The sequence below is a fragment of the Magallana gigas genome, chromosome 3 (genome assembly GCF_963853765.1).
Source record: "Magallana gigas chromosome 3, xbMagGiga1.1, whole genome shotgun sequence".
In the NCBI taxonomy this organism is placed as follows: Eukaryota; Metazoa; Mollusca; class Bivalvia; order Ostreida; family Ostreidae; genus Magallana; species Magallana gigas.
This window is the reverse complement of record NC_088855.1, coordinates 1,359,783-1,386,870: the sequence shown is the minus strand read 5'-3', so window position 1 is coordinate 1,386,870 and position 27,088 is coordinate 1,359,783. Positions and strand designations below refer to the sequence as shown.

At 36.6% G+C, this 27,088-nt stretch overlaps 4 protein-coding genes and 1 pseudogene across 6 annotated transcripts in view; 3 read left to right on the top strand and 2 right to left on the bottom strand.

The window, feature by feature from the left end:
* Nucleotides 1-27,088, bottom strand: part of LOC105333566 (adhesion G-protein coupled receptor D1) — a 94,839-nt gene that overhangs the window by 28,333 nt on the left and 39,418 nt on the right. The window lies entirely within an intron of this gene.
* LOC105333582 (microfibril-associated glycoprotein 4) lies at nt 562-14,073 on the top strand. 2 transcript variants are annotated; one of them, XM_066077996.1, is made up of 4 exons: nt 562-1,334; nt 2,016-2,112; nt 12,981-13,145; nt 13,633-14,073. In XM_066077996.1, exons 1-4 carry the CDS (start codon nt 858-860, stop codon nt 13,878-13,880), a joined length of 987 nt encoding a protein of 328 aa, XP_065934068.1. In that variant the 5' UTR covers nt 562-857; the 3' UTR covers nt 13,881-14,073. The 2 variants fall into 2 exon arrangements, with proteins under 2 accessions (XP_065934068.1, XP_065934069.1); XM_066077997.1 differs by lacking the exon at nt 13,633-14,073 and adding an exon at nt 13,389-13,579 and having other exon boundaries at nt 570-1,334.
* LOC136273260 (mucin-3B-like) lies at nt 11,093-12,974 on the top strand (annotated as a pseudogene).
* Nucleotides 17,822-23,245, bottom strand: LOC136273498 (ileal sodium/bile acid cotransporter-like). The gene is made up of 3 exons (XM_066077990.1): nt 22,355-23,245; nt 20,026-20,197; nt 17,822-19,818 (listed from the first exon to the last, which is right to left on the bottom strand). Exons 1-3 carry the CDS (start codon nt 22,922-22,924, stop codon nt 19,121-19,123), a joined length of 1,440 nt encoding a protein of 479 aa, XP_065934062.1. The 5' UTR covers nt 22,925-23,245; the 3' UTR covers nt 17,822-19,120.
* LOC117692876 (RING finger protein 151-like) lies at nt 23,665-26,202 on the top strand. Of its 2 annotated transcripts, XM_066077992.1 has the most exons (3): nt 23,665-23,971; nt 24,451-24,533; nt 25,109-26,202. In XM_066077992.1, the coding sequence occupies exon 3, from the start codon at nt 25,124-25,126 to the stop codon at nt 25,940-25,942; it is 819 nt and encodes a 272-aa protein (XP_065934064.1). In that variant the 5' UTR covers nt 23,665-23,971; nt 24,451-24,533; nt 25,109-25,123; the 3' UTR covers nt 25,943-26,202. The 2 variants fall into 2 exon arrangements, with proteins under 2 accessions (XP_065934064.1, XP_065934063.1); XM_066077991.1 differs by lacking the exon at nt 24,451-24,533 and having other exon boundaries at nt 23,683-23,971.

Below are 27,088 nucleotides of genomic sequence, written 5' to 3'. Positions count from 1 at the left end.
GTCGTTTTTTGTGAGTTTTTAGTAACACATGTATCAATTATAAGAACACAAAAATGAAAGTAAAAATTTATATTTCCAAAAAAGTGTGAGCACGCTTTGAGCATTTCTAAAGAATAGTTACGCTACAGTTAACATCGTATCCATTTATCTGTTTGTGCATTTAAATGGCTTACTTATGATTAAAGTCAACTATTTAAACATTGAATTCATCTTTATAGAAATTTAGGATGTAAATATTATTTTACTTTAAATGGTGCGTTAGCAATTTTGTCTAGTGTATTGAACATATTAAAATAAATCTTGGTCGAAATAAATCTGAAATAGCATAGCTCACACAAACGCGTGTGTAAATCTGAATTAGTGGATAATTCATTTTGGATCACTTGGCTTTTTCATTTCATTAACTTTAAAGAACGCCATATATTCTATCTCAAAATGGAATTAATCATTTTGGAAAACCTGCTTACAGTAAACTGTTAAGTCAAAAGGACGAAATCGATATAAGTTCATCCTCTAAAACCCCGAGTTTTTCATCATTTCCTAGACCTCTAATCGACTGTTTGAGAGTGTTTAACTTCCTTGTGATACTCAAGATAAATTTTGTTAATTTTGCATCGAAATTAGATATCCGGACGAAATATGAAATATAATCAAGATAAACCTTGTCAGATATAAAGGGTGGTCTGTCAGTGTAGCTTCAGTGACACGCGCTCACTTAGTTAGATCTAGTTGGATCTCTTCCGAAAATATTGAAACAACTACCACACTAACATCCATTTGTTTTACAACACCTTATGGTTTTATGACTTGATATCGGTTTCACGGCATCGTAAGCGGATCTGACGGATAACTCGGCAATGGGTAGACTGTTTGGTATTCTCATTTTGACTTCATTGCTTGTATCACTTAATGGACAGGTGTTGTTCGATGATATGGGAGACAGACAGAGGTCAGCAGACTTGGCGTTACAATGCATGAGAACGGAGCTTCAGCAATTTAGTCAAGGTATAGAAAGGATGGTAACGAAAAAACTTGAGGAAGTCGAAAACGTCATCGAGACAAAAGTCAGCAATATGATAGAGACAAAGACAACCAATTTGTCTAGAAAAGTTGAGAAAATCAGTGATCTTATTTCCTCAACTCAGACCGAGCAGCGACTCCTAAAGCAGGAAATGGAGTCTTTAGATTATATTCTGGTGAAAAAAACAAACTGTGCCGACATTTTGAACAATTATCCACATACCAGAGGGAGGGATGGTGTGTATATTATCTTTGATTCAAATAAAACAAAGGCTGTGTACTGTGATATGACCACTGACAACGGAGGATGGACGGTAAGTTCTCTGTCTCTCTCTCTCTCTCTCTCTTTTTAGAAAAGAAATAGCTTTTTTTTCATAGATGAATTCATTTTAAGTCGGTTCGTGTCTGTCGACATTGTTTATGCACAAAAATATTTTAAGGTTTTCGATCCATATTAGGATTTAATTTTTCTAACCTGGAATATCCATCACGTATTAGATACTCTGATATTGATTTAAAGCATTTTAGAGTAGAAAAAGATTTACAGAGAGAAATTATCAGAAATATAATTAACTAAGCAGGAATTAATTAATGAAGATTGTATTAAAATCTATGGGGACAAGCACATTTTTTAAATAAAATAATTAAATACTAAATATCAATAAATGCTTTAGTGGAAAATGTTTTTCATCATTAGAAGTTACTGTACATAAACTATTGAAAATAAATTCTATACCGTATAAATAATTTTTTTAGAATTTTTTTTTTTTTACAAATTAAACGTTAAGGGGACAGCTCTTCAAAAAAAGTAAAGGGTCATTTAATTTTATTAGGACACATTCTGCTTTTACATATTGATACTTAACCATGACAGTTATGTCTGAGTATGAATGAATATGTATTAAGCCCATACATATCTGTTATGTATCCAGATTCATTGAAAATGGGGCTATTATAGATCGGATACCATAATTGATATTGTCTTAATTCGGCAGGTGATTCAGCGGAGAGTGAATGGATTGGTGGACTTTTACCGGAACTGGACGGAATACAAGAACGGGTTTGGATTTGCTGACAACGAGTATTGGATAGGTAATTTATTCTCTCTCTCTCTCTCTCTCTCTCTCTCTCTCTCTCTCTCTCTCTCTCTCTCTCTCTCTCTCTCTTATACACACATCACTCATACATGCTGTTTTTAAGGTACATTAGAATGAAAAAAATACGAAATTACGTAGACATTACAGCAAGCTCAAAGCGATACCACATTTTACGGCGTTTTGGTGACCATCAGTGTATGAATACATTGGAAAGACTAATATGCTGTATGAAAATACAATTGATTAGGTGACGTGTTGGTTTTGATTTTATAAAAGATGTTTGTAATTGTACGTACATTTCATGACGTAAATTTACACTGACCCCAAAATATGAATGTAGAAGTTTCAATGACGACGATGGGGGAAATGTAAAAAGTGTCGTTATGTTAACTGCTAGTGTACCAACTGACACATGATATAAAAGAAAGCGTACCTATTGGCTAAACCCGTTCTCGCTTTTGTGGGTCCGCCCGGAGTTTGATTGGGTCCACAAGGGCGGACCCCGAGCGAACCTCAGGCGGGCCATGAACGAACAAGGAAAGCGAGTCCGGTTTCAAGAGTAAACCAAGAAGCGAATCTAGGGCCCGTTCTAACCTTAATAACTTTCAATCACAATTTTCATTAACATGCTTCTTCACCAAACGCCAAATTTATAATTACCGGCCGTCAACATCATTTTGATTATTTTCCAGATGACCATTTCTTTTAATGATATATGTTTTCGTTTTTATAAGCTATCATCCCAACATGCTCAATGATCGATTTTATTTTTACAGAACTAAGAGGAGGGGGTTACGGATCAGTAAGGTCCGGACTCTTCCTAGGTAACTCAAACATATAAACATATTGATTCATAGGTAACTCACATAGTCAGTTTACTTGATATAAACCATATCCCCTGTTCCTTACTAGATTTTTTTTGGCAACTGTGCATGTGCAAATGTCAGGCATTTAGCATCAGTGGGAGGGGGCCTGCCCAATTTTTCTCGCAGCAAACAATTTTCTTAAAACTACATATAAAAAATTAAATAAGTGAGAGTCCGAGAAGATTTGGAAGAACCGCTACAGAACAAAATTGGGCCTCTGTGTTGCACACTGACTTATTCCTTTGTGCATGAAGTCTCTCCTCAGTCTCCCGATCGAAAAAAGTGCCCGGGTTAATTAAACTCAATCTCAAATGATCCGGAATATGTGCACGTTTGATTTATGAATTATTTTTATATACTGCACCCTCACTCTTTTTTCGTAACTATCTTGCCGTTTCCGGTTCCATTATTGTAATTCACTCAATTCGTACCCAAAAGGCATGTGGAAAGAAAAGAACTCAATAATATTTTAAACAGGAAAACATCTTTATTTTTCAATTGATCAGACTAGGTCAAAGTGTTTTCATATGTCAGTGGACTGTCAAAAATGATTTCGATAATATATATATTTGTACAAGTGTCAACATCATAAAATCTATCGTTTTGCGTTTCATCAAATATAGTATAAACTGCGTTTTCGAGAAACAATATCTTAGTACAGATTCAAGTGCCGAATAGAGAGGATGCATGGTTAAGTAGGGATTACGCATGATGGTATATGCATTATAAACAGGCCTGCTTTTCCTAGAGAAGACAATACTAGTAACCAGGGCGATGTTTATGCTACAGTAACTAGTCCTTTAAGGCGTTGCATACGTCGTGTTATTCACAAGAACTAAGCCATCTCTCAAACGGACCATTAAAGTGGGTAAACGGGGAAAAACCCAGAACTTGGAATCTGCGTGGTGGAAACAGTAACTGCGTATGCAATGGATATGACTTGCCTGTTCGGTGAAGGGTTGCCGTGTGAAAAACGCTCATGTAGATTTACGTAAACATACACAGAAGTGCACTGGTAGTAATCGACAATCTCGTGATATATGTGAATATATATGATCCGGCAAAAGAAAAAAGGTAAAAGATTGCAATTGTCCAACCTTTTTATTCCCCTTTTCGAGTAAAAATTGCGCGTTTGAAAGAAGTGAATAATGCGAACAGTTTAAAAACAATTTGTAACTACCGACCAATTGTAACTACAAGGACCATATGCCAATATTCGGAGGTCGGACTGCTGCATGTATTTAGCCTCCGTGTGTATACTATACTCTGTCCCGAGCTTCCTTCGATAATCATAAATGTACCTTTGTGCTCAAACTACGTTTATCCACTAATATGAATCAAAGTACTGGAAAGCGCTAAGCCAGCCTCAAAGCTACTTTTTTTTTTTCAAATCATTGTTAATTGTTAATATTTTTAAATCATAATTATACAGAAAGAAAAAACAGTTTCACAAAAATGTATCATATGTATGAGATCCTGACCATACCATTTCAATCAATTTGAAGAGAGGAGTTTTTAATTTACATGTATGTTAACTGATTAGACAGCCCACGGACTTACTAATTAAGTTGGGATGAAAATTCGATTGCGCTTGTGTACATTGGAATTCTGGGAAGGAATTAGACAGTCCTCGTTCAATTTAAGAAATTCGGAGTTATGGAACTGGCTGTCCTTGGGTTCCGGAGTCCGCATATGTACATTTCTCGAATTTGAGAGGATATGTGGTTTAAAATTCATAGAGCGATCTTTACAATTTTAAAAGTCTAATTATAAATAACTTAAGTTGGTGCACAGTCATACACTGTAACGCTGCATGGCTGTCTCCTACCTTACAGTTATAAAAGTAAAGCGTGCAAACTCAATGTACACCCGCATCATATTATTGTTCTATACATTATATATCTTGTATTTTTATAGGTTGTATATTCACTTTTGCTCTAAAATTAATTTTCCGCTGGCTGACTTTATTTCCTTTTTAGCTCACCTGAGCTGAAAGCTCAAGTGAGCTATTCTGATCACATTTTGTCCGTCGTCCGTCTGTCCGTCTGTCTGTCCGTCCGTCTGTAAACTTTTTACCTTTTGAACTTCTTCTCTAAAACCGCTAATTCAATTTCAACCTAATTTGGCACAAAGCATCCTTATGTGAGGGCGAATATAAATTGCAGAAATAAAAGTCCGATCTGTATTCAAAGCGGAGAAATCCTTGAAACTGTAGAAAAAGGGGGGTGCATTTTTAAAAATCTTCTTCTCAAGAACTACCGAGGCAAATTCAACGTAGTTTAGCATAAATTATCCTTATGGGAAGGAAAATATAAATTGCAAAAATTAAGTGCTAATTCTGTTTCAGATCTGAGTTATTACGAAAATAATAATAAAGGAAAGGCGTGTTTCAGCTTCGCGTTCGGCATCCGGTGAAATGGGTAGGCAAGACTTGGTCTGGGCAAAACAAAAGATTGGCAGTTATTAATCTGCCAATCTCATTAAAATTTCAGGATATTTGATGGATCAGTATATTTGTATTCGCTGTTAATATTGTGCAAAATAATGCGTATTTGGAATTGACGATTGTCGGTTTGCCCCGGCTTTAATTTTGCCACGGCCCGGGTTTGCATACCCATTTTACCAAGACTCGTATTCCATACTTCTAAAACGAGGTTCTTTGTTTAAAGCAGCCATGACATTATACGAAAAAGGGTCGATCTGACTATGATGAATTTGCTTGTTGTGCAACAGTTTGCGTATGAAGGGAAATTTTTGAAACATGCAAAATATATTGGTGCCGATTTTGTGAAGTAAATTGAGGCTAAATATTTCAATGCGTTGACAGTTTTCACACATGACGTTGGTGTTAGCTTGTTCTGATTTTCGTTTCGTTTTCATTATTTATGCTTTGTAACCTGGGAACTATCGTCTGTATTTCGTGATTTTTACGTATAAAATCAAACAGAGACTTCGGTAAATCAAACAGTTAACTGTTTACCTGCGCAAATTAAGCAAAATCTGATGTTTTAAAAAAGTACTGAAATACAATTCATTCTATCGGTAATTCGGCAGTATCTTTTTGGTAGATTAATGCGATAGGTTTTGTTGAGATGCTCAGCATTTTCTCGAGTTTATTCAGTTTAAATAGAGTTTGATATCGCTGACGGAAATATGTAGGTAAATACATGTATATATATGATTCATTTCGAAAAAAATAAATTGTGTTCCTTATTTGTTATAGTGCATGTTTTTGTGTTTAATTGTTTACAATTTCTATTTACTAACCGTATTTGAGTGTTAAGTTTCGAATTATAAGCAAGATACAGAGATTTGCTCACAATTCTATGTTTGTACACAGATCTTAAAAACTAAGGATTAAAAAAGTAAAAAGTTTGTCAATATTTATTGAGAAAATTTTCATAGTCTGTACTTCCAGAAACCAACTTTAACAACTAATTGTATTGTAAACTTAACCTTGTTTCGTCACTATTACTCCTACTGTACATGTGATCCTGGACTGTGTTTATGTACATTTGTATAAACTGATTTTGAACCTCAAATACCAGTGAACTGGTCTTGAGTGAATAAAAGAATTGAAAATCTTAGACCATTCTTTTTTCCCATTTTAAATGCTGAAAAGGAAATACCAAGTTAAAAATCTTAAGCTGAATGTAATAAACTCATGTGAACAAAATATGACTCAAACTTAGGCGAACTGTGAGCTCTGTATCTTGCCTATAATTCTACGATTGATGCTGAAATTTTGGTTGAACATTAGAAATTTTATATGAATTAGAGTATGTTAAATACTTGTAAAAACAAAATAAAAGAATGATATTCTGTATATACCTACTCTCTGGGGCCCCCTCTTTATACAATAAATAATGTGAAATTTACATCAATTTTGATAGTTTTTCAAACACGAGTAAATAAAAACGTCATCTTTAAAACAGTTTCCATAGTTCTGACACATTTCTGTTGCGGGGATAAAGTAATTATCGCTATTCCTAAGAAAATATCACAGCGGAAAATTATCCTGGTTTGTACGCGAGGTAAATAACAGTAATTTAATTATAGTGGAGAAGACAAATTAAATTTTTAAATGTTTTAAATTTTAGGAATTGAGCACATTGAGGTACAATTTTCTTCTTCACATCTATACATGTAGTATTTTTTAAATAAAATACAATAACTATTATATTTTTTTTAAAAATACAATAACTAGTAAGTAGTTGATGAAAAAAATGTACCTATATGCTCTGATATATTTTGATCGCTTTACAAAGGGGGGGGGGGGGGGGTAGAACGAATATATATAGGGAATTGGAAGTTAACAACTTAACAGTGTACACCTACCAAATGTTTAGTTTTATATCTTGCGTAGGATGTTCTTATTCTGGTAAAAAATAGTATCTCATGAAGGTACAATGTCAAAGATTACGTGTATGCAAAAATAAGTGTAAAATTCGAATACTTGACAATATTTATTTTTTGTTATTCTACCGAGGGACCATATGGCACAATATCTTTTGAACGCCCATTGTTGCTCAGGTGAGCGATGTGGCCCCATGGGCCTCTTGTTTAAATGCTAACCTTGTTGATATATATAGTGTACGGCAAGTTTTGAATACACTTACTCAGTGAGTGAAAACAAGACTAACCGTACCTTTTCACCAATTGAGACCGTAAAATTTGACTAAATGTAATTGAATTTAATATCGACAAATTGCACGAGAAAATCACGACATAAATCAAAAGATAAAAGTTACACGACAAATACTTTTAAAAACATCAAGTTGATAAATTTGTCGGACTTTGAGGGTCTCAAATTTTTTCAATGTAAACTTTTGGTATAGCAACAAGACAAGGGAATATCTCTGATCGCATGCTTTGACACTCCGAGATCCGCACCACTGGCCATGTTTTTTTTTAATAGCACAGCGGTCACCCAACATGCATCTCATAATCATGATAATAGCAGCATGGAATGTCTCGTGGCAAAAAATTTTTTTTTAGATATTTTACCCCAGAAATTCAGAAAAAATTCTTGGTAAATTTTCGTACTTCAAATCATCATCTACCAGTTGAACTGGGAAGATAAGAGGGTATCCCTTTAAATGAAAGATTTTGTCCTCTCTGTAACACAAAACGTATAATTGTGTATATTTATTACAAAGATATACGAGGTAGGCTGTCCTCCATGAGGTTCATTTTATATAACTTTTCCTAGCTCTATAACCCTTATATTTATATATGTTTACCTCTGACCATGTTATATGTATATTATAATGTTTTTTTTTTGTCCTCATGTACCATATGTTTGAAATGGTTTTGAGCGAATAAATGAACTGAACTGGCATGTTTAGTTGTGTAATCGCCAATGCACCCTCAGACTTCACTGATATCGTGAAATTTTGCCATTTGATCTGATCTTGACTAAATAAACCCACAACTCTACGGTCTTTTGCAAAACCTGGATTCTAAATAGAAACTTAAGGATACCATGATCTTGCTATTTTAAGAATTCGATTGTCGGTCAGTATGATCACTAGGTGGCGCTTATGAAAAGATCATGAGATTTGGTGCATCCCTAATAAGCGCTAGCGCATGCGCTTAGCGCTTAAAAATGTCCAGATTATCTGTTTTGAAACGCCCCCTCTACCGCTTCAGGTTTCAATACTCATCCAAAATTAGAAAGTCTATGGGTCGGGATTTTGCATAGCATCAGCTATTATTAAGGTTGAAAAATTGCGCGAGGTATCCCGAGTACTTTCGAATGGAGAAAAGATGTAAACATTTCCGTAAGAAATTTGTTTTCGTTCTGAGTGAAAAATGATAATTGTTCACGAATGGAGAAAAGATGTAAACATTTCCGTAAGAAATTAGTTTTCGTTCGTGAACTTTAATGAGTGAAAATGATAATTGTTCAATGAAGATATCTTGGATATATTGCTTTTTTCGATTTCAACTGTATTTCTTTCACATGTATGTGCATTTTTATTAAAAATCATCAAAAAGTGATGGAAGCAATAACTTAAAATTGGGAGAGACTATAATATGTAGGTTGCAGATCAATTGTTAGCGATCAATGTGCTGAAAAAAATAACGTTCCATGCGTATTAATACCATACCATTTGACATTCTGACCTCCATTTTCACCCTTATACAAAACTGTTTACCTTCAAATTATTTCTCAATACACTAAGTAAAACCTTAATGCGAAATAAGGACACTGCCATGATGCTCTCTGGATGCAGTGCGATTGCATTTGTGGTACTATATATAGGCACTGCCAGATGTAATATATAAAGTAAGCTGTCGGCGTGTGAACATAATACAATGCAGACAGAATTCATTCAATTATAATGGTGACCATAGTTTAATTAGCAAATGAAACACTTTCGGTTAAAAAAATTTAAAAACACTGGTTTAAATCCGTTTTGTGTGTGAAGGTAACTATATGTAAATTAATATAACATAGATGTTGTAAGTTACATGTGTGTTAAAGAGTGTAGTACAAGTAAATGCCGATGTGGGGGCATAAAATGCGGACAGGATTCATACATGTACGATTTGTCATGCTGACCTTCACTTTATTCTGTTTTCAATAAATAATATTTCTTTTCAAAAATTTCACAAGACATTGTTTTAAGTCCGTATTGCAAGTGAAAGGAACTATATATATATTTATTTTAACATAGATGAAGTACTACTCGGTAGCTGTAAATATTAATGAATGAACGAAATTATTTTGACAAGAATTGGCAAACACACATTTTCAATTACATTAAGTAATACGGTAGCTATCATTAGACAATGAATTTCTTTCTTAAGCGATTATTGTAATCAGCTGGATGTTTAAAGATATGCAGCATGCACGGATCTAATGGGAGGGGCCTGGGGAAGGTAAGGTACGAACTCTCCAAACATATAAAACATAATAAACTCACACAGTCCTCACCATAGATTTCCTCACACAGTCCTCACCATGTACCCCCTCACACAGTCCTCACAATGGACTTCCTCACACAGTCCTCACCATGGACTTCCTCACACAGTCCCCATCATGGACTTCCTCACACAGTCCTCACCATGGACTTCTTAACACAGTCCTCGGCATGGACTTCCTCACATAGTCTTCACCATGGACTTCCTCACACAGTCCTCACCATGGACTTCCTCACACAGTCTTCAACATGGACTTACTCACACAATCCTTACCATGGACTTCCTCACACAATCCTCACCATGGACTTCCTCACACAGTCCTCACCATGGACTTCCTCACACAGTCCTCACCATGGACTTCCTCACACAGTCTTCACTTCCTCACACAGTCTTCACCATGGACTTCCTCAGCATGGACTTCCTCACACAGTCTTCACCATGGACTTTCTCACACAGTCTTCACTTCCTCACACAGTCCTCAGCATGGACTTCTTCATAGTCCTCACCATGGACATCCTGACACAGTCCTCAGCATGGACTTCCTCACACAGTCCTCAGCATGGACTTCCTAACACATTACTCAATATGGACTTCCTCACACAGTCCTCAGCTTGGACTTCCTCACACAGTACTCACCATGGAATTCCTCACACAGTCCTCACCATGGACTTCCTCACACAGTCCTCACCATAGACTTCCTCAAAATGGACTTCCTCACACAGTCCTCAGCATGGACTTCCTCACACAGTCCTCACCATGGACTTCCTCACACAGTCTTCACCATGGACTTACTCACACAGTCTTCACTTCCTCACACAGTCTTCACCATGGACTTCCTCAGCATGGACTTCCTCACACAGTCTTCACGATGGACTTTCTCACACAGTCTTCACTTCCTCACACAGTCCTCAGCATGGACTTCTTCATAGTCCTCACCATGGACATCCTGACACAGTCCTCAGCATGGACTTCCTCACACAGTCCTCAGCATGGACTTCCTAACACATTACTCAATATGGACTTCCTCACACAGTCCTCAGCTTGGACTTCCTCACACAGTACTCACCATGGAATTCCTCACACAGTCCTCACCATGGACTTCCTCACACAGTCCTCACCATAGACTTCCTCACAATGGACTTCCTCACACAGTCCTCAGCATGGACTTTCTCACACAGTCCTCACCATGTACTTCCTCACACAGTCTTACCATGGACTTCCTCACCATGGACTTCCTCACACAGTCTTCAGCATGGACTTCCTCACACAGTCCTCACCATGGACTTCCTCACCATGGACTTCCTCACACAGTCTTCAGCATGGACTTCCTCACACAGTCCTCACCATGGACTTCCTCACCATGGACTTCCTCACACAGTCCTCAGCATGGACTTCCTCACACAGTCCTCACCATGAACTTCCTCACACAGTCTTCACTTCCTCACACAGTCTTCACCATGGACTTCCTCACATAGTCTTCACTTCCTCACACTGTCCTCACCATGGACATTCTCACACAGTCTTCACCATGGACTTCCTCATACAGTCCCCACCATGGACTTCCTCACACAGTCCTCACCATGGACTTCCTGACACAGTCTTCACCATGGACTTCCTCACACAGTACTCACCATGGACTTCCTCACACAGTCCTCACCATGGACTTCCTCACACAGTCCTCACCATGTACCTCCTCACACAGTCCTCACAATGGACTTCCTCACACAGTCCTCACCATGGACTTCCTCAAACAGTCCCCATCATGGACTTCCTCACACAGTCCTCACCATAGACTTCCTCACAATGGACTTCCTCACATAGTCTTCACCATGGACTTCCTCACACAGTCCTCACCATGGACTTCCTCACACAGTCTTCAACATGGACTTACTCACACAGTCCTTACCATGGACTTCCTCACACAGTCCTCACCATGGACTTCCTCACACAGTCTTCACTTCCTCACACAGTCTTCACCATGGACTTCCTCAGCATGGACTTCCTCACACAGTCTTCACCATGGACTTTCTCACACAGTCCTCACTTCCTCACACAGTCCTCAGCATGAACTTCTTCATAGTCCTCACCATGGACATCCTGACACAGTCCTCAGCATGGACTTCCTCACACAATCCTCAGCATGGACTTCCTAACACATTACTCAATATGGACTTCCTCACACAGTCCTCAGCTTGGACTTCCTCACACAGTCCTCAGCTTGGACTTCCTCACACAGTCCTCACCATGGACTTCCTCACACAGTCCTCACCATGGACTTCCTCACACAGTCCCCACCATGGACTTCCTCACACAGTCTTCACCATGGACTTCCTCACAGTCTTCAATTCCTCACACTACTCACCATGGAATTCCTCACAGTCCTCACCATGGACTTCCTCATACAGTCCCCACCATGGACTTCCTCACACAGTCCTCACCATAGACTTCCTCACAATGGACTTCCTCACACAGTCCTCAGCATGGACTTTCTCACACAGTCCTCACCATGTTCTTCCTCACACAGTCTTACCATGGACTTCCTCACCATGGACTTCCTCACACATTCTTCAGCATGGACTTCCTCACACAGTCCTCACCATGGACTTCCTCACCATGGACTTCCTCACACAGTCCTCAGCATGGACTTCCTCACACAGTCCTCACCATGAACTTCCTCACACAGTCCTTCACTTCCTCACACAGTCTTCACCATGGACTTCCTCACATAGTCTTCACTTCCTCACACAGTCCTCACCATGGACATTCTCACACAGTCCTCACCATGGACTTCCTCATACAGTCCCCACCATGGACTTCCTCACACAGTCTTCACCATGGACTTCCTCACACAGTCCTCACCATGGACTTCCTCACACAGTCCTCACCATGGAATTCCTCCCTTTTTGGAAAAATTTATCAGAGTCGGTGTACCGTCCATTAGCAGAATTGTCCTTTGCGCATGAGCAGATTAAGACTCATGATTTCTGATTAAATAAATATAGAGAGATTAAAGTTCGACGGAACTATGAAAAAAATCACGTAATACACATTGAATTGTTTTTTAAAGGAAACGACATGCTACATAGACTGACATTACTGAAGCCCCAGGAACTCCGAGTTGACATGGAGAGATTTAATGGAGAGAAAGCCTATGCTGTATACTCTAGTTTTTCTGTCGGGGACGAGGCCAGTAAATATCAGCTACAGGTGACTGGATACAGTGGAAATGCAGGTACTTTAATACTTTTCTGCACTTTGACAGACCAAGTAAAATTAAAACAAAATAAGTCGATCGGCAATTAATCATGATAAGTAATTTTTCATAAGTCATTTTCTTTAGCAATTCAAATTGTCAAGTATAGTTATTGATGACAACTATTTTCATTTGAGATCCATGTATACGTTTTATGATGACATTTTTTAAATTGATAATTCTATTGACATAAATCACTCATCATAACCAGTGTAACTGTAGGGGATAGCCTGGATTACACCAATAACAGCTGTCATAATAACGACAATGATCAGTAATGGTTTGATTTGATATCTAGATTATTTTCTTAAATCATACAAAGTGTTAGAGAAGAGTGTTTGTTAAACAAAACTTCAATATGATATACTAGTATACATCTATGTATAGGTATTTTAATACCATTTATATTGATTGTTCTATCTATTGAAATAATTCACACAATGATGTACAACCACTGTGATTGTAGGGGATAGCCTGGATTTCAACAACAACATGAAGTTTACTACACTGGACCAGGACAACGACAGGAGCAGCCGTAACTGTGCCACCGACAGGAGATCGGCATGGTGGTTCGACGACTGTACCCTCACCAACCCTAATGGAGAGTACGCCGACTCTGAGAAAACTGGTATTAAATACATTGTATGGTGGTACTTGAAAAACTCGTTTATATCTCTGAAATCAATACAGCTGATGATCCGTCCTCGGGCCTGACACCGAAATGTAACTTTATCCTCATTATGTTGCCAAATGTAGCAGTTTTCTCTATCTGTGTATTTACTTTATTTACCTGCATGTTTTTGTTTGTCAATAGACAATCTGACACTTTTGCACAATTATGTAAATATTTCAACTACTGTTAATTATCTATATATATGTATTTTAAATGAATTATATTTTGCTTTGATTTATAATTATTATGATGTAAAAGAAATGTTTGAATCATTTCGTTTAGTTTGTATATATTATTGAACATTACGATGCCACTTCTAATATTGAATGTTACCGGATTTTTTTTTTTTTTTGCAAAATTACGAACAAATTTAGCACTTATCAGAGTATTTATATTCATTTGAAATTAGAGATCACTTTTGAACAAACAATTACAAATAAAATAGACAGTTTTCCATATTTAGGTTGAATCTGATAATACATATTCGACAATCCCCTTCATATTTTTTTAATTTAGGTTCAATGTCTTTAACCGTAATTTGCTTCTTCGTGTATTCTGGCATAAATCTTTGTCCAGTAATAAACTGTTTGTTAATATTACTTCGTGTGTTTGAGTTACTCTACTCATTACCAGAATGGTTGTCTGCTATAGTTTATGTTTATTTCAAAACTTATACCACACAATATTTAAATATTTTGTTGAAATCTATTGTAAGATTTTGCTGACATTTCTTATCATATTTACATACAGTAACTAGTTATAATAATGTAGCACTGAGCAAGTATTCATGATATATTGAGATGCTCACTTTAGATTTAACTCGGGGCCGAGTTTCACAAAAAATCTTAATATATCGTATAATATAATTAGTATTAATTATATCTTAAGATTTTCCTATGATGAAAAATGTAAAATTTGAATACGAACATCCAAGCTTAACAGAACAGAGATGGGTCTTTTAAGTTAACTTTAATAAAAAAAAACGTGTTTTGTACAATAGTTGACCTGAAAAAAATATCACAAACAAATGAATTTCAGATGATACAGGCAAACAATAGCAATAGGCGATAAAATGGATTCAAAATGCAATGGAGGATCCAGGATTTTTTTTCCGGAAACAGAGATGTTCATCACTAGCCCCCCCCCCCCCCCCCCCATTAAAAAACCGGCCCTTTTCTTCAATAATACACAACATCTTATTTTTCTTTTAAAAACCCATATATTGTTGAAGGATAAGGGAGATCATTCAGTCATTTTATTATTGAGGAGTCATTACCTATTCACTTTTTATTTACTTAAGAAAAGGATCCCTTGATTCTCAGGCAGTTCAATGTCTATAAAAAAAATCACACAGGGTGTTAGCTAGATATGTATGACTATGACAGACCTGATAAGCGCATGATCGAAAGTAAATAAAACATGAGGTTGTCCAAGTCCATGTAGAATAGTGAACAGTTCACTAACTTCTCAACAATACATGTAGAAAAGTGGATAATTCACCCGCTTCTCAATAATACATGTAGAAAAGTGGACAATTCACTCGCTTCTCAACAATACATGTAGAAAAGTGGACAATTCACCCGCTTCTCAATAATACATGTAGAAAAGTGGACAATTCACCCGCTTCTCAACAATACATGTAGAAAAGTGGACAATTCACTCGCTTCTCAACAATACATGTAGAAAAGTGGACAATTCACTCACTTCTCAACAATACATGTAGAATAGTGGAAAATACGGTATTAAGGCATAAAAAGAGGCCCATGGGTCACATCGCTCACCTGAGCAACAATAGACATAATCAAATCAACTTTCTGGAGAAATATATACAAAATATCTAAACAATGTAGTATAATGGATCCTATATATATATATAAATCCCGTTCATATTTTTATGTTTATCATTGCGCCCCTGTAAAGGATGATTTTACATTTCATATCACAAATTGAGCAATGTAGTTCTCGAGAAGATCTTAAACAACTGTTTATATATGGGTTATAAACCTACATCAAACTTTGAACCCCTTGTGAGGCCTAAGAATTGTCCAGAGTCCAGAGTCTAAACAATTTTGAAGAATCAACAATATGTCAAAATGCCTGCATATAAGTAAAACCACACATATAAAATAACTCTTGAGTTTTTAGACATAATTTAAATGTTTTTCTTAGTAAAACTGGATCCCCGATGTGGCCCCACCCTACTCTTCAAGATTTTGATTTGAACGACGAATCTGAATCTACTTTATCTGAGGTTGCCTACAGCTTTTCTAGACAATTGGCTTTCTCAGAAGGAGATGCTTCCCCAAAGTTTCAGCTTTCCCGGCTGATTAGTTCCTAAGAAGATTTACTCTATATATTTCTAGGTAAATATTTGAACCCCATTTTGGCCTCACCATTCGCCGTGGGTCTTTATTTTCACAGCATTGAATCTACCCTTCCTGAGAATCTACCCTTCCTGAGAATCTACCCTACCTGAGAATCTACCCTACCTGAGAATGCTTTTATACAAGTTCCAGCTTTCCCGGCTGACCAGTTTCTGAGAAGATTTTTAAAGAATTACTACATGTAGATATTCCTATGTAAAAATTCGATCCCCCATTATGGCCCTATCCTATCCATGTGGGCCATGCTTTTCAAACCTTTAAATCTACACTACGTCATGATGCTACTACACACATTTTAGCTTTCCTGGCATGTTAGTTTTTGACAAGATTTTTAGAGATTCCTTCTATATATTCTTATGTAAACATTTGAATCCCTATTGTGACCCCACCGGTAGGAGTGTCATGAATTTCCCAACTTAAATCTACCCTACCTGATGATGCATCCACACAAGTTTCAGCTTTTCTGGTAATTATTTGGTGAGAAGAAGATTTTTGAAGGATTTTCTCTATATTATATTCTTTTTTTTTTTAAATTTTAACTCCCAATTGTGCCCCCACCCTACCCCCGGGGATCATGTTTTTCACAACTTTGAATTTAAACTACCTGGCAAATTAGTTTCTGGGAAAAGATTTTTTTAGTTTTCTTCTATGTATTTCTATGCAAAAAGTCGACCCCCCCCCCCCCTCCCCCACAATGTGGCACCACCATAGCCCCAAAGGTCGTGATTTTCCCAACTTTGAATCTACACTACATGAGGATACTTAAAAATAATAATAATAATTATGTCTTTTATTTATACATGATAGCACAATTAGTTTTCAAAACTAGTTCACATTGTGGTCCTGAAAACGAATTTACAGACAGCAACTTTATACAGAAACTGATAAAGCATACAAACCATGTATTTCTGAGAGATAAATAAATATACATTATATGTGATTTAAACTAAATGTAATTGCCTAAAAATAAGTTTTAGCTTTTCCTGGTCATATGGCTCTTGAGAAGATTTTTGAAAATTTCTCAAATTTTTTTCAATAATTCCTAATTATTTCCCCTTGAAAAAGGTGTGATCCCTAGTTTTCACAACTTTGAGACATCCTTGCCTAAGGGTGCTTTATGCCATGTTTGGTTGAAATTGGCTCTGGAAAAGATGTTGAAAAGTAAAAAGTTTACAGATAGAAAGCTCACATGAGCTTTTAGTTCAGATGAGCTAAAAACAAGTCCATAATTTTATTGGTGAAAATGTAAAATGAATTTGTACCTATCTATCTACCGTATGTCTTAAACCAGCTATAATATTGTATTAAGTGGGAACAAAATTACTTGTAGCACTAGGCAAATTAGAACCAAATAGAAATAGACAACTGGAACCATGACGATTCAGTACAGGTACAGGTTACTTCTACCTGTCAGACAGGTAAATGTACGAGTCTCCTGTGGCAGAACCATGCAGTGTTTGACACATACCTCTAATTATAAAATCAAGGAAGAAAGTCCTTATTAATAACCAAAAGTTTGTTTACGTAGGTACAAGTCAGTGTCCATTTATACATAATGTCCAATTAACTATAAGTAAATGAAGACAAAATTACTGGGATCTAGATACAAACATATATATTTTGTTTATACAAAACATGTTTAGACATGAACAGGTATTAAAAATATGTCATATTAAACATACATTTTTAGAATCAATTACAGATAACAATAACAACTGCCTGCTAGATTCCAATTTACATTTTATTTAAACTTGACTACAAGATGTGACTAGAATATAATAAAACACTCCATCTAAAACAAAATCTACTGGTCAACAAAATACAGCAAGCAAATAATGACTTGTCATTCAAATGCAATCTTCACCGATGCTGATAAACTGATATACATATAATATCATTGCTTTTGACACAGAAAAATCAAATCAGGAAATACTTTCACCAACACAGGTTGTTTAAGGTGTCTCACTACACCTTGAAAAAGTTTCTCAAATCAGCAGACAATTACTTGATTATGATAGAAAGCATGATGGATAAGAAGTATATATGTCAAATAGGCGAAAAAATGTGCAACTTTAGATAAAAAATAGTATTTTCAAAAATTTCTTACAGTAAACATAAACAAAAGCCCCAGGTGGATTGAACTCATGACCTGCGTTTCACAAGCCTGATATTTTAACCACTGAGCTATGATGATCTACATCTAAATCAATTGATACAAACAGTTTCACAAAACATTTAAATCGCCATCTTGTGACATAGTATCGTAAAAAGTATAAGTCTCGGTGTAGTGAAGTACCTTAAGGCAATACATGATTGAATGATTTAAAACATTCCAGCAATCAGTTTGTATATATACCAGTAATTCTATATAAAAATAATATGGCATTGTCATTATACTAATAAAATCTAAAACAAAGACATATAAAAGGTTACATCAAGTATGCTCTAATTAAATTTTCTTTAAAGAAAGATGAATAAACTTAAAATAAAAAAATTAATATTCTACAGATAATTTGGTATAAAATTCTTAACATATCTTAAAGGGGGAAAATACAAAAACATGTGTAAAACTTGATCAGCAATGAAACTGTTTAAGAATAAAACAATAAAACATTTGAGCACTCTCAAGATGCAAACTTTTCATGGAATATCAAATATATATTGCGAGGAACATCAACTTTTACATATTCATATTTGAGCATAGATACATGTATAAGTATTCATGATGATATTTCACATAAAAAATGTCATTTCCATTTTCGCATTATTAAAAAACATGGCAGAGAGTATCAGAGTTTTCCAATTTCAACTTCGCAAGCCGTACTGACTAGCAAATGAAAACCTCAAATAATATGTTAAGTAGACGTCCATGGCAACCCCTCTTTTCATAAAACTTTCTAAATGCCTTTCTTTTCATGTTTTTTACAAGTCTCTGTTTCAGAGTCACTCCCTTTCTCACTAACCGGCTGGTAAGATAAACCCTCCACCCCCAATTTCTCTGACTTCTCTCCCCCATCTAGTCCTTTCAATTTCTCACCAGTGGCAACCTCCTTCTTCTTAAAGCACCGCTTCTTTATTTCATATGCAGTAATGGCAATCACCATGGGAATAGGAGTAAAAATGGAACACACAATGGGAGCCACCATTCCAATGTCGGAATCCGGAGTCGGAAGTGACAACTGGAGCATGACAATGGATATACCAGTGTTCTGGATACCAGTCTCTATGGCAATTGTCAGGATTCTCTGTCTGTCATGTTTTGTTATGAAGGCTACAAGAGCACCAAAAGCAAACCCACAATAAGGAATTAAAGCCCCAGCTAGTAAAGTAAGAGGAGTCAGGAGTTCAAACACATACAGATTGGCGTATACACCAATGGTGAAGACCAAGATGATGAATAGCACAGTGATTGGGCGCACCAACTTCTCTATAAACCGGGCCCAGTTGGGTTTCTTGATTTGTATCAGGATCCCGATGCCCACAGGAATGATCAGGCCGACTAGAGATGTGATGATATTTACGAAGGGAATAGAAATCTCTATGTCTTTGTAGATCACATTAATACCCACACTGTAGATCCATGCTGGAATCAGAGCTACAACATAGCACACAGATATATTGAAAAGTTGTGAATGTGTACATTGCAAAGGTTAATCAAATTATAGCTACAGGTCTAACACAAGAGGACTCCCAACAAACCTAAATAAATACACCCCCCCCCCCTTTAAATAGTGGCACTTTCATAACATACATACTTAGTGATGATAAGTTTATAATAATAAATATGTCATGACCTACATACCTAGCGAAGCCAAAGTACTGATGAAGGTCATGGTCACACTGAGGGATACATCGCCGTCCAATAGATAACAGTAGATGTTGCTGGCAGCTCCTCCTGGAGAGGAACCCATGGCAAAGAAACCAAACCACAGTGCTGCATCCAGGCCCAGAAAGTAACCAACTCCCAGGGATATCTACAATAGAGAAAGGCAACCGATATAAGCAAGTCAATATGTAAACATTGGATGATTCAATGCATCCAATATAAGCAAGTCAATATGAAAACATTGGATGATTCAATGCATCCAATATAAGCAAATCAATATGTAAACATTGGATGATTCAATGCATCCAATATAAGCAAGTCAATATGAAAACATTGGATGATTCAATGCATCCAATATAAGCAAATCAATATGTAAACAGTGGATGATTCAATGCATCCAATATAAGCAAGTCAATATGAAAACATTGGATGATTCAATGCATCCAATATAAGCAAATCAATATGTAAACAGTGGATGATTCAATGTATCCAATATAGTCAATATGTAAATATTGGAAAGGATATTCAACATGATCGAACATTTGATCAACAGAGAACATTTAATTTAACATTTATATGAGCAACAGAAGGTGTATTGAATGTGAACAATTGATTACATAATTAACAGAAATAATTTGAATATATATAAACAAGTAACAAGAACAGTGGAAGGTGTAATTCAGCATGGACAACAGATCAACTGTAAACTCTTGATGTAACTCAGCATGGACAACAGATCAACTGTAAACTCTTGATGTAACTCAGCATGGACAACAGATCAACTGTAAACACTTGATGTAACTCAGCATGATCAACAGATCAACTGTAAACTCTTGATGTAACTCAGCATGGACAACAGATCAACTGAAAACACTTGATGTAACTCAGCATGGACAACAGATCAACTGTAAACTCTTGATGTAACTCAGCATGGACAACAGATCAACTGTAAACTCTTGATGTAACTCAGCATGGACAACAGATCAACAGAAAACACTTGATGTAACTCAGCATGGACAACAGATCAACTGTAAACTCTTGATGTAACTTAGCATGGACAACAGATCAACTGTAAACTCTTGATGTAACTCAGCATGGACAACAGATCAACTGTAAACTCTTGATGTAACTCAGCATGGACAACAGATCAACTGTAAACTCTTGATGTAACTCAGCATGGACAACAGATCAACTGTAAACTCTTGATATAACACAAACAAGTTAGAAGAGAAGATCAAATACTAGTATATTTGTCATTTCTTTCCAGTTTGGGTGTATTTTTTTCAACAGTGCCACATTTCAGTCATAGGTAGCTGTGCTGAATATTAACAATATAAATTCCTCCTGTGCACAACCTGAAATTCCTTATTGCTATGGCGACATAACTGTCAAAAAAAGCCCAGGAATATGCAACAAAAGTTTACAATTCAATTATGAAGTATCAACTTGACATCTTTGATTTGGCGACCAGGGCTGCATTCTACAAAAGCACTTATGACAGAGTCATAAATATTTTTAGTCTCGTGGAATGATATTTAAAGAACAAATCTTAGACAGAACCATATTTATAAAACTACTCTGATAATTTTATCTTGAGCATCGTGGATTAAGTCAGCTAAGAAATTATCACATATCCCTTTAATCCCCAAGGCTTGTAATTATAGGTATAGGACTACAGGTTTTTATTAATTAGGGAGAAGTGGAATTTGGTAAATTCGTGTAGTAAATCAAATAACAGACATGAACATTCACAGATCAATGAGATGGGACCCCCTAAAAAATTCAAACTAACTTCACAGTTAAATTACCAAAATAGTCTAAGACCCCCGCCCCCCCCCCCCTTCCTTGAGAAAACAAATTATCCCTCGGATCCCCTCCCCCTCAAATAAAATTTCTGGATCCACACATTAATGAATCAACATAAAAATGATAAATACCTACATGTACTAGTTCTTAAGTTTTTGTGATCACACCTAATTTGTCAGGACTGAGGTGCCTTTAATCCTATTTGGGATCATCCTAACAATTTCAGGGCTACTGAGTCAACTCGTGGCCACAAACTCGTGGCAGTGGCCACGAGTGGACTCACGACCCGACACTGTGAGGATAACTTGGATATTATACCTAAAATAGGCTATCAAATAATCTATTTGGGTGATTGCATGGTTCCAACCTGTATATTTACCTTACATATGTGTGGTACAAGTAACATGATGTGTAAGTGTGTTTCTGATTGTCTGTGAATGTCTGTATGAGTGTGTGTGTCTGTGTGTGTGCTGGTCTGGACATTGCTGTATTTTCGTACCAGTGGCATGAGGGTGAACTGGGAGACCAGACCGGTGATCGGAGCCACGGGTCTCTTCAAAGTTCGCTTCACCTCCTTCAGATCAGTCTTACAACCCATGGCGATGTTAGCCAGGCACACCAGTACTATCACAATGGACGTGAACACTGTCGACAGGGGACTCTCCGCTCGCTTCACCACCACGTCCACCGGATTCTCAGTGATGTACCAGCTTTCATTATCGGACGCACCTTGTATTGCATTGCTGAGTTGCGTCCCTTTGAAGAGTTTGTTTACAAACACATGCACTTCGGCACGTCCTAAAAACTCCCCGCGAATATAAGCGGTGAAATTTCCGGACTCTCCGTTGGTAATATTATGGCGAGAACCCTCTATAACACTAAAGATAAAAGTATCTGAACTTCTAACGATTATTTTCACTGGCCTATCAGTCTCTGTGAAATTGAAAGTCACTGTCTTGACCTCATTCTCTGTTATCTCCATCCTCGCTCCAATCGATGACTCAAGCGGCGAGGAATGCACGAAATAGACACAGAAGAAGAGAGAAGCGAGAGTCCGTAGCATCTCCATACTGACAGCGTGATTGCTTCCTAGTGCCCTGCTCTCATGACAATAATATTCTCGTCAATTTGTTGTATTTCTTAAAATGGTTGACTTGACCGTTGACGTGCTTGATTCCAAGTACCAAGCTCTTCGGAATCCCTCTTGCCGAGCCGATAAAATACCAAAGGGCGCGGATCTGTCATTGACATCTGCTTATAAATCACTCCGAAAATGTTTCTTTTCTTGATTGTTGCTTTGATAAACATGATTTATAAAAAAAAAAATTAATGCATTCATATATCTTTCTTGTGTAGCTTTCGTTTCAAGTCTGAGAAATGTTATACTGATATGTGAGTGCTATTTGGTTCTCTGATACTGCATGGCTACTGTATAGGCCTAATTAATTAAATGATTAAAAATAACCTCGCTTCGAAAAGTTTTATTGATCAATTTTTTTATATGGTGCCTTTATGACAAAAATATTTGCTATGATATTTAGCTTTTAGCAATGTCTTACAATTAATTCTAAATGAAGTTTTCATTTGAAACACAAAGATAAAAACTTTTCAAGTAGACATTTGGAATAACATTGAAGTTGTCTTGAGTAATATATTCTCGATCTGTTCTGTTTTCTACAAATTTGAAATTAAACACATCCAAGTAAGATAGAATTCACTCATTACGTGTATGGAAATGTGATCGGTATCAGTTGTCTTTGATGTGTTTCGATAGCGGTATACACACAATGTTAAAGTATTTATATTGACCTGGCACATGTCCCAGTCTTTGTATACATACACAGCCAGCCAAGGCCAGTGTTTATGATTAGGAACATTTAATAAAGTCACGGAGTGTAGCCCGCTTTGTTTATAAATCAAATCTGGGTGCTTGGAGAAATCACTCCGTAATATCATTACGATCGATCAACTTTCCCAGAGAGAAGTTGGTGATTTTTACGGAAAGAAATATTTAAAGTGATACAATAATAAGGACATTGAGGCTGGTTCTGGGACTATCCCAAGCACGCGGACGGATACAGATGACAAGAGGCCAAAAACAAACCTTCTTAATCTGGTAAGAACGTCTATAATTACATTGGATTCGTCTCAGATCAATGTACTTGTGTAGTGAAGTGGTGTATTATATGTTGAACTTTTGTCCTCAACACTCAATGAGTCAATCATTTCTCCCTCTTTTAGAGAGAGAGAGAGAGAGAGAGAAAGAGAGAGAGAGAGAACGAACGAAAGAGACAGAGGGCAGAAAAAGATCTTTTGGAGCAGTCAATGTTTAATTCTTCACGGAGAAAGTTTAACACTCAAGAAGAAAAAGGAGAAATACGATACAAACTCAACACAGTATATGAAATGTTGTAACCCCCCCCCCCCCCCGCATCCCGTACCGCTCTATCTGCGTGAAACTTTAAAGTGAACTTAATAATGAAGAGATGAAATTTAATGCAAAGATATTCAATATATTTGATAAATAGTGCATATTTTATAAAACTACTACTAGTGATACACAGAGAATTATGCATAACCTTTTCCATATCACAGCTGGTATCAGCCCGAGACTCCAATATCAGCCCAAAGGGATGACATTGGTCTAGGGTTAATACAGGCTGTGAAATGGAAAAAGGGTATCTATTATTATATATATTACATACTTAGTAATAAGATTTAATAAAAAAAAACATCAACTTGAACAAATTGATTTTAAATACTTAGTATTATTTGAAATTATTTTGTACGTGTAATATTTAAAAATATGAAATCTTATTGTTTTATCAGAGACATAAATGTTATGTCTCTGGTTAATTTAACCAAACATAAAGTTACAGAACCGGAATTTCCTCAGCTTTTAAAATTTACTGCTTCAAAACATTAACTAACATTTAAAGTTTTCAACTGCACTTAAAATTTTCAACTGTAACAATTTTTTTTTTATTTTTTCGTCTGTAAACACGCACAAATACCGAAAAGAAAAAAAGCAAGGGATGTGATACGCCCCGGAGGTCGATACGAGTTTTGTGAAGTCATCTGTATCACACATGCAAAAAATCTGTATTTATTACTAAGTATGTAATAAATACATGCATTCTGATATTACACGCGCAAGAAAGTGACAAAAATCTCCAGTAACAATATTATGAATAGATTATAGATAGACTACTTCGTAGAAAAAAAGCAATTTTCTGTGACTTCTCTCTTACAGGTTCCATATGTAGGAATGGGATTCGACCTCGGGCGCTTCCTAGGGGAGGTTAACGACGGTCTTCTGTGTTGTATTTGCCGCGATGTCCTAGAAGACCCAGTCCAAGCACCTTGCGAGCATGCGTACTGTCGAAGGTGCATCGAAGGATGGCTTGCAAACGAAACAAGGTGCCCGGAAGACAGGAAGAACCTATCGCTTTCGAACCTTAAACCTTTGTTCCGTTATATGAAGAACGATCTGGACAACCTACAAATTCGTTGTATTAATGTGACTCAGGGCTGCAGTCACGTTAGTTCGCTTGAGGTCCTTGCGACCCACGAGTCGGAGTGCCCCCGTGGTTCGGTTGAGTGCCCAAATGGTAACTGTCCTCTCTCTGTGTCAAGAGAAGACCTGGCCAAGCATTTAGAGGACTGTGGGTTTCGCGCCAAGGAATGTCCGAAAGGCTGCGGCATACTGATGGTCACACGGGACGACAATGAACACAACTGTATCTACGAGCTGAAAACCGCCATGGATATCCTGCGCTCTGAGATGTTCTGTAAGATCGACGAACAGAAACGTGAAATGGAACTTAGGCTGAACACTCAAAGGTGTCACATGGTACAGAAAGAGTCCTCCATGCAGGCTCAGGTGGATGAGTTAAAGACCGAGGTTTCTAGACTTTCTCAAAAAATAAAGCTTCTAATGGAACTGGAGGTCAAGCGCCGACAAGACACAGAGAGATTGGAACTTGAAAAGCGTGAGTTGATGGACTTACTTCGCCGGAACCAGAACGAGACTAGAAATACTTCCGGTGACAAGCGACCTTCAACTAGGAAAGTAACCGCACTGTAAATGGATATGTTTTCCGTACTGTCTTATTTTAATGTGTGGTGTCTTGATAAACACAAGTCCGAATGATTTTATAGTGATACATGTAGCATGACACATGTATTTCGTGTTATCAAAGTTGAAATACATGTACTATATGTCCAATCAATATTAATAACTGTATCAACATTGTTTACATAGCTTAGAAATATATTAATCATGTTTTATACATGTTGCGTGAAATCATACCTGAACATGCCATTTAATAAACACCAAAACATGAACCTATAAAGTAAGAAAGAAAGTGGGCGCTTAAGAGAGTGGAAATTTCATCAAATAATTTTGCACATTTTTCGAATTATATTAACCGCTATTTGGTTTTTGTTGGACGTGGAATGGGTATAGAAAACATGTTTGTAATGCAAACGGTTGGTGGCATAGATCTGCCACCACTTGTCAGATAGTTATGTCGACTTGGCAGATGATTATGTCGACTTGTCAGATATTTATGTCAACTTGTCAGATCTTTATGTTGACTTGTCAGAAAATAACCATATTGACTAGAAACTCAATATTTTGTTGTTAAAGCGTGTTAGTGCCACTAACTGCCATTAACTTGTCATAATAATATCTGACGAGTCGACAAAAAGATCTGACAAGTAATATGGCCACTAGTTTAAAGAAATTTATCATTCATATTATAAGCCAAGGTATCAGATAATGATGTTGACATGTCAGATATTAGGTCGTCTTGTCAAATAATTATTTCGACTTGTCAAATAATTATGTCGACTTGTCAAATAATTATGTCGACTTAAAACATGCCAATGTCGATTTGTCAGATCCTTATGTCGAATTGCCAGAAAATATTATTTCAACTTAATGGCACAAATTGGGCGTGGAAAGGTTAAAGTGTTAAATTTTTAAACACGTGGATAAGTGACAAGTCGACTTAAAGAACTGATAAGTTGACATAATTATCTGACAAGTCCACATTATTATCTGACAAGTGGACATCAAGATCTGACAAGTCGACATAATTATCAGAGAAGTGATGGCAGATCTATTCCACCATAGGTTTTATTATAGTATGGGTCTAAATATATCGACACGATGCAATTCATGCAAAATCCTACTTATTTATATCTATTTTTAAATGATTTTATTGTC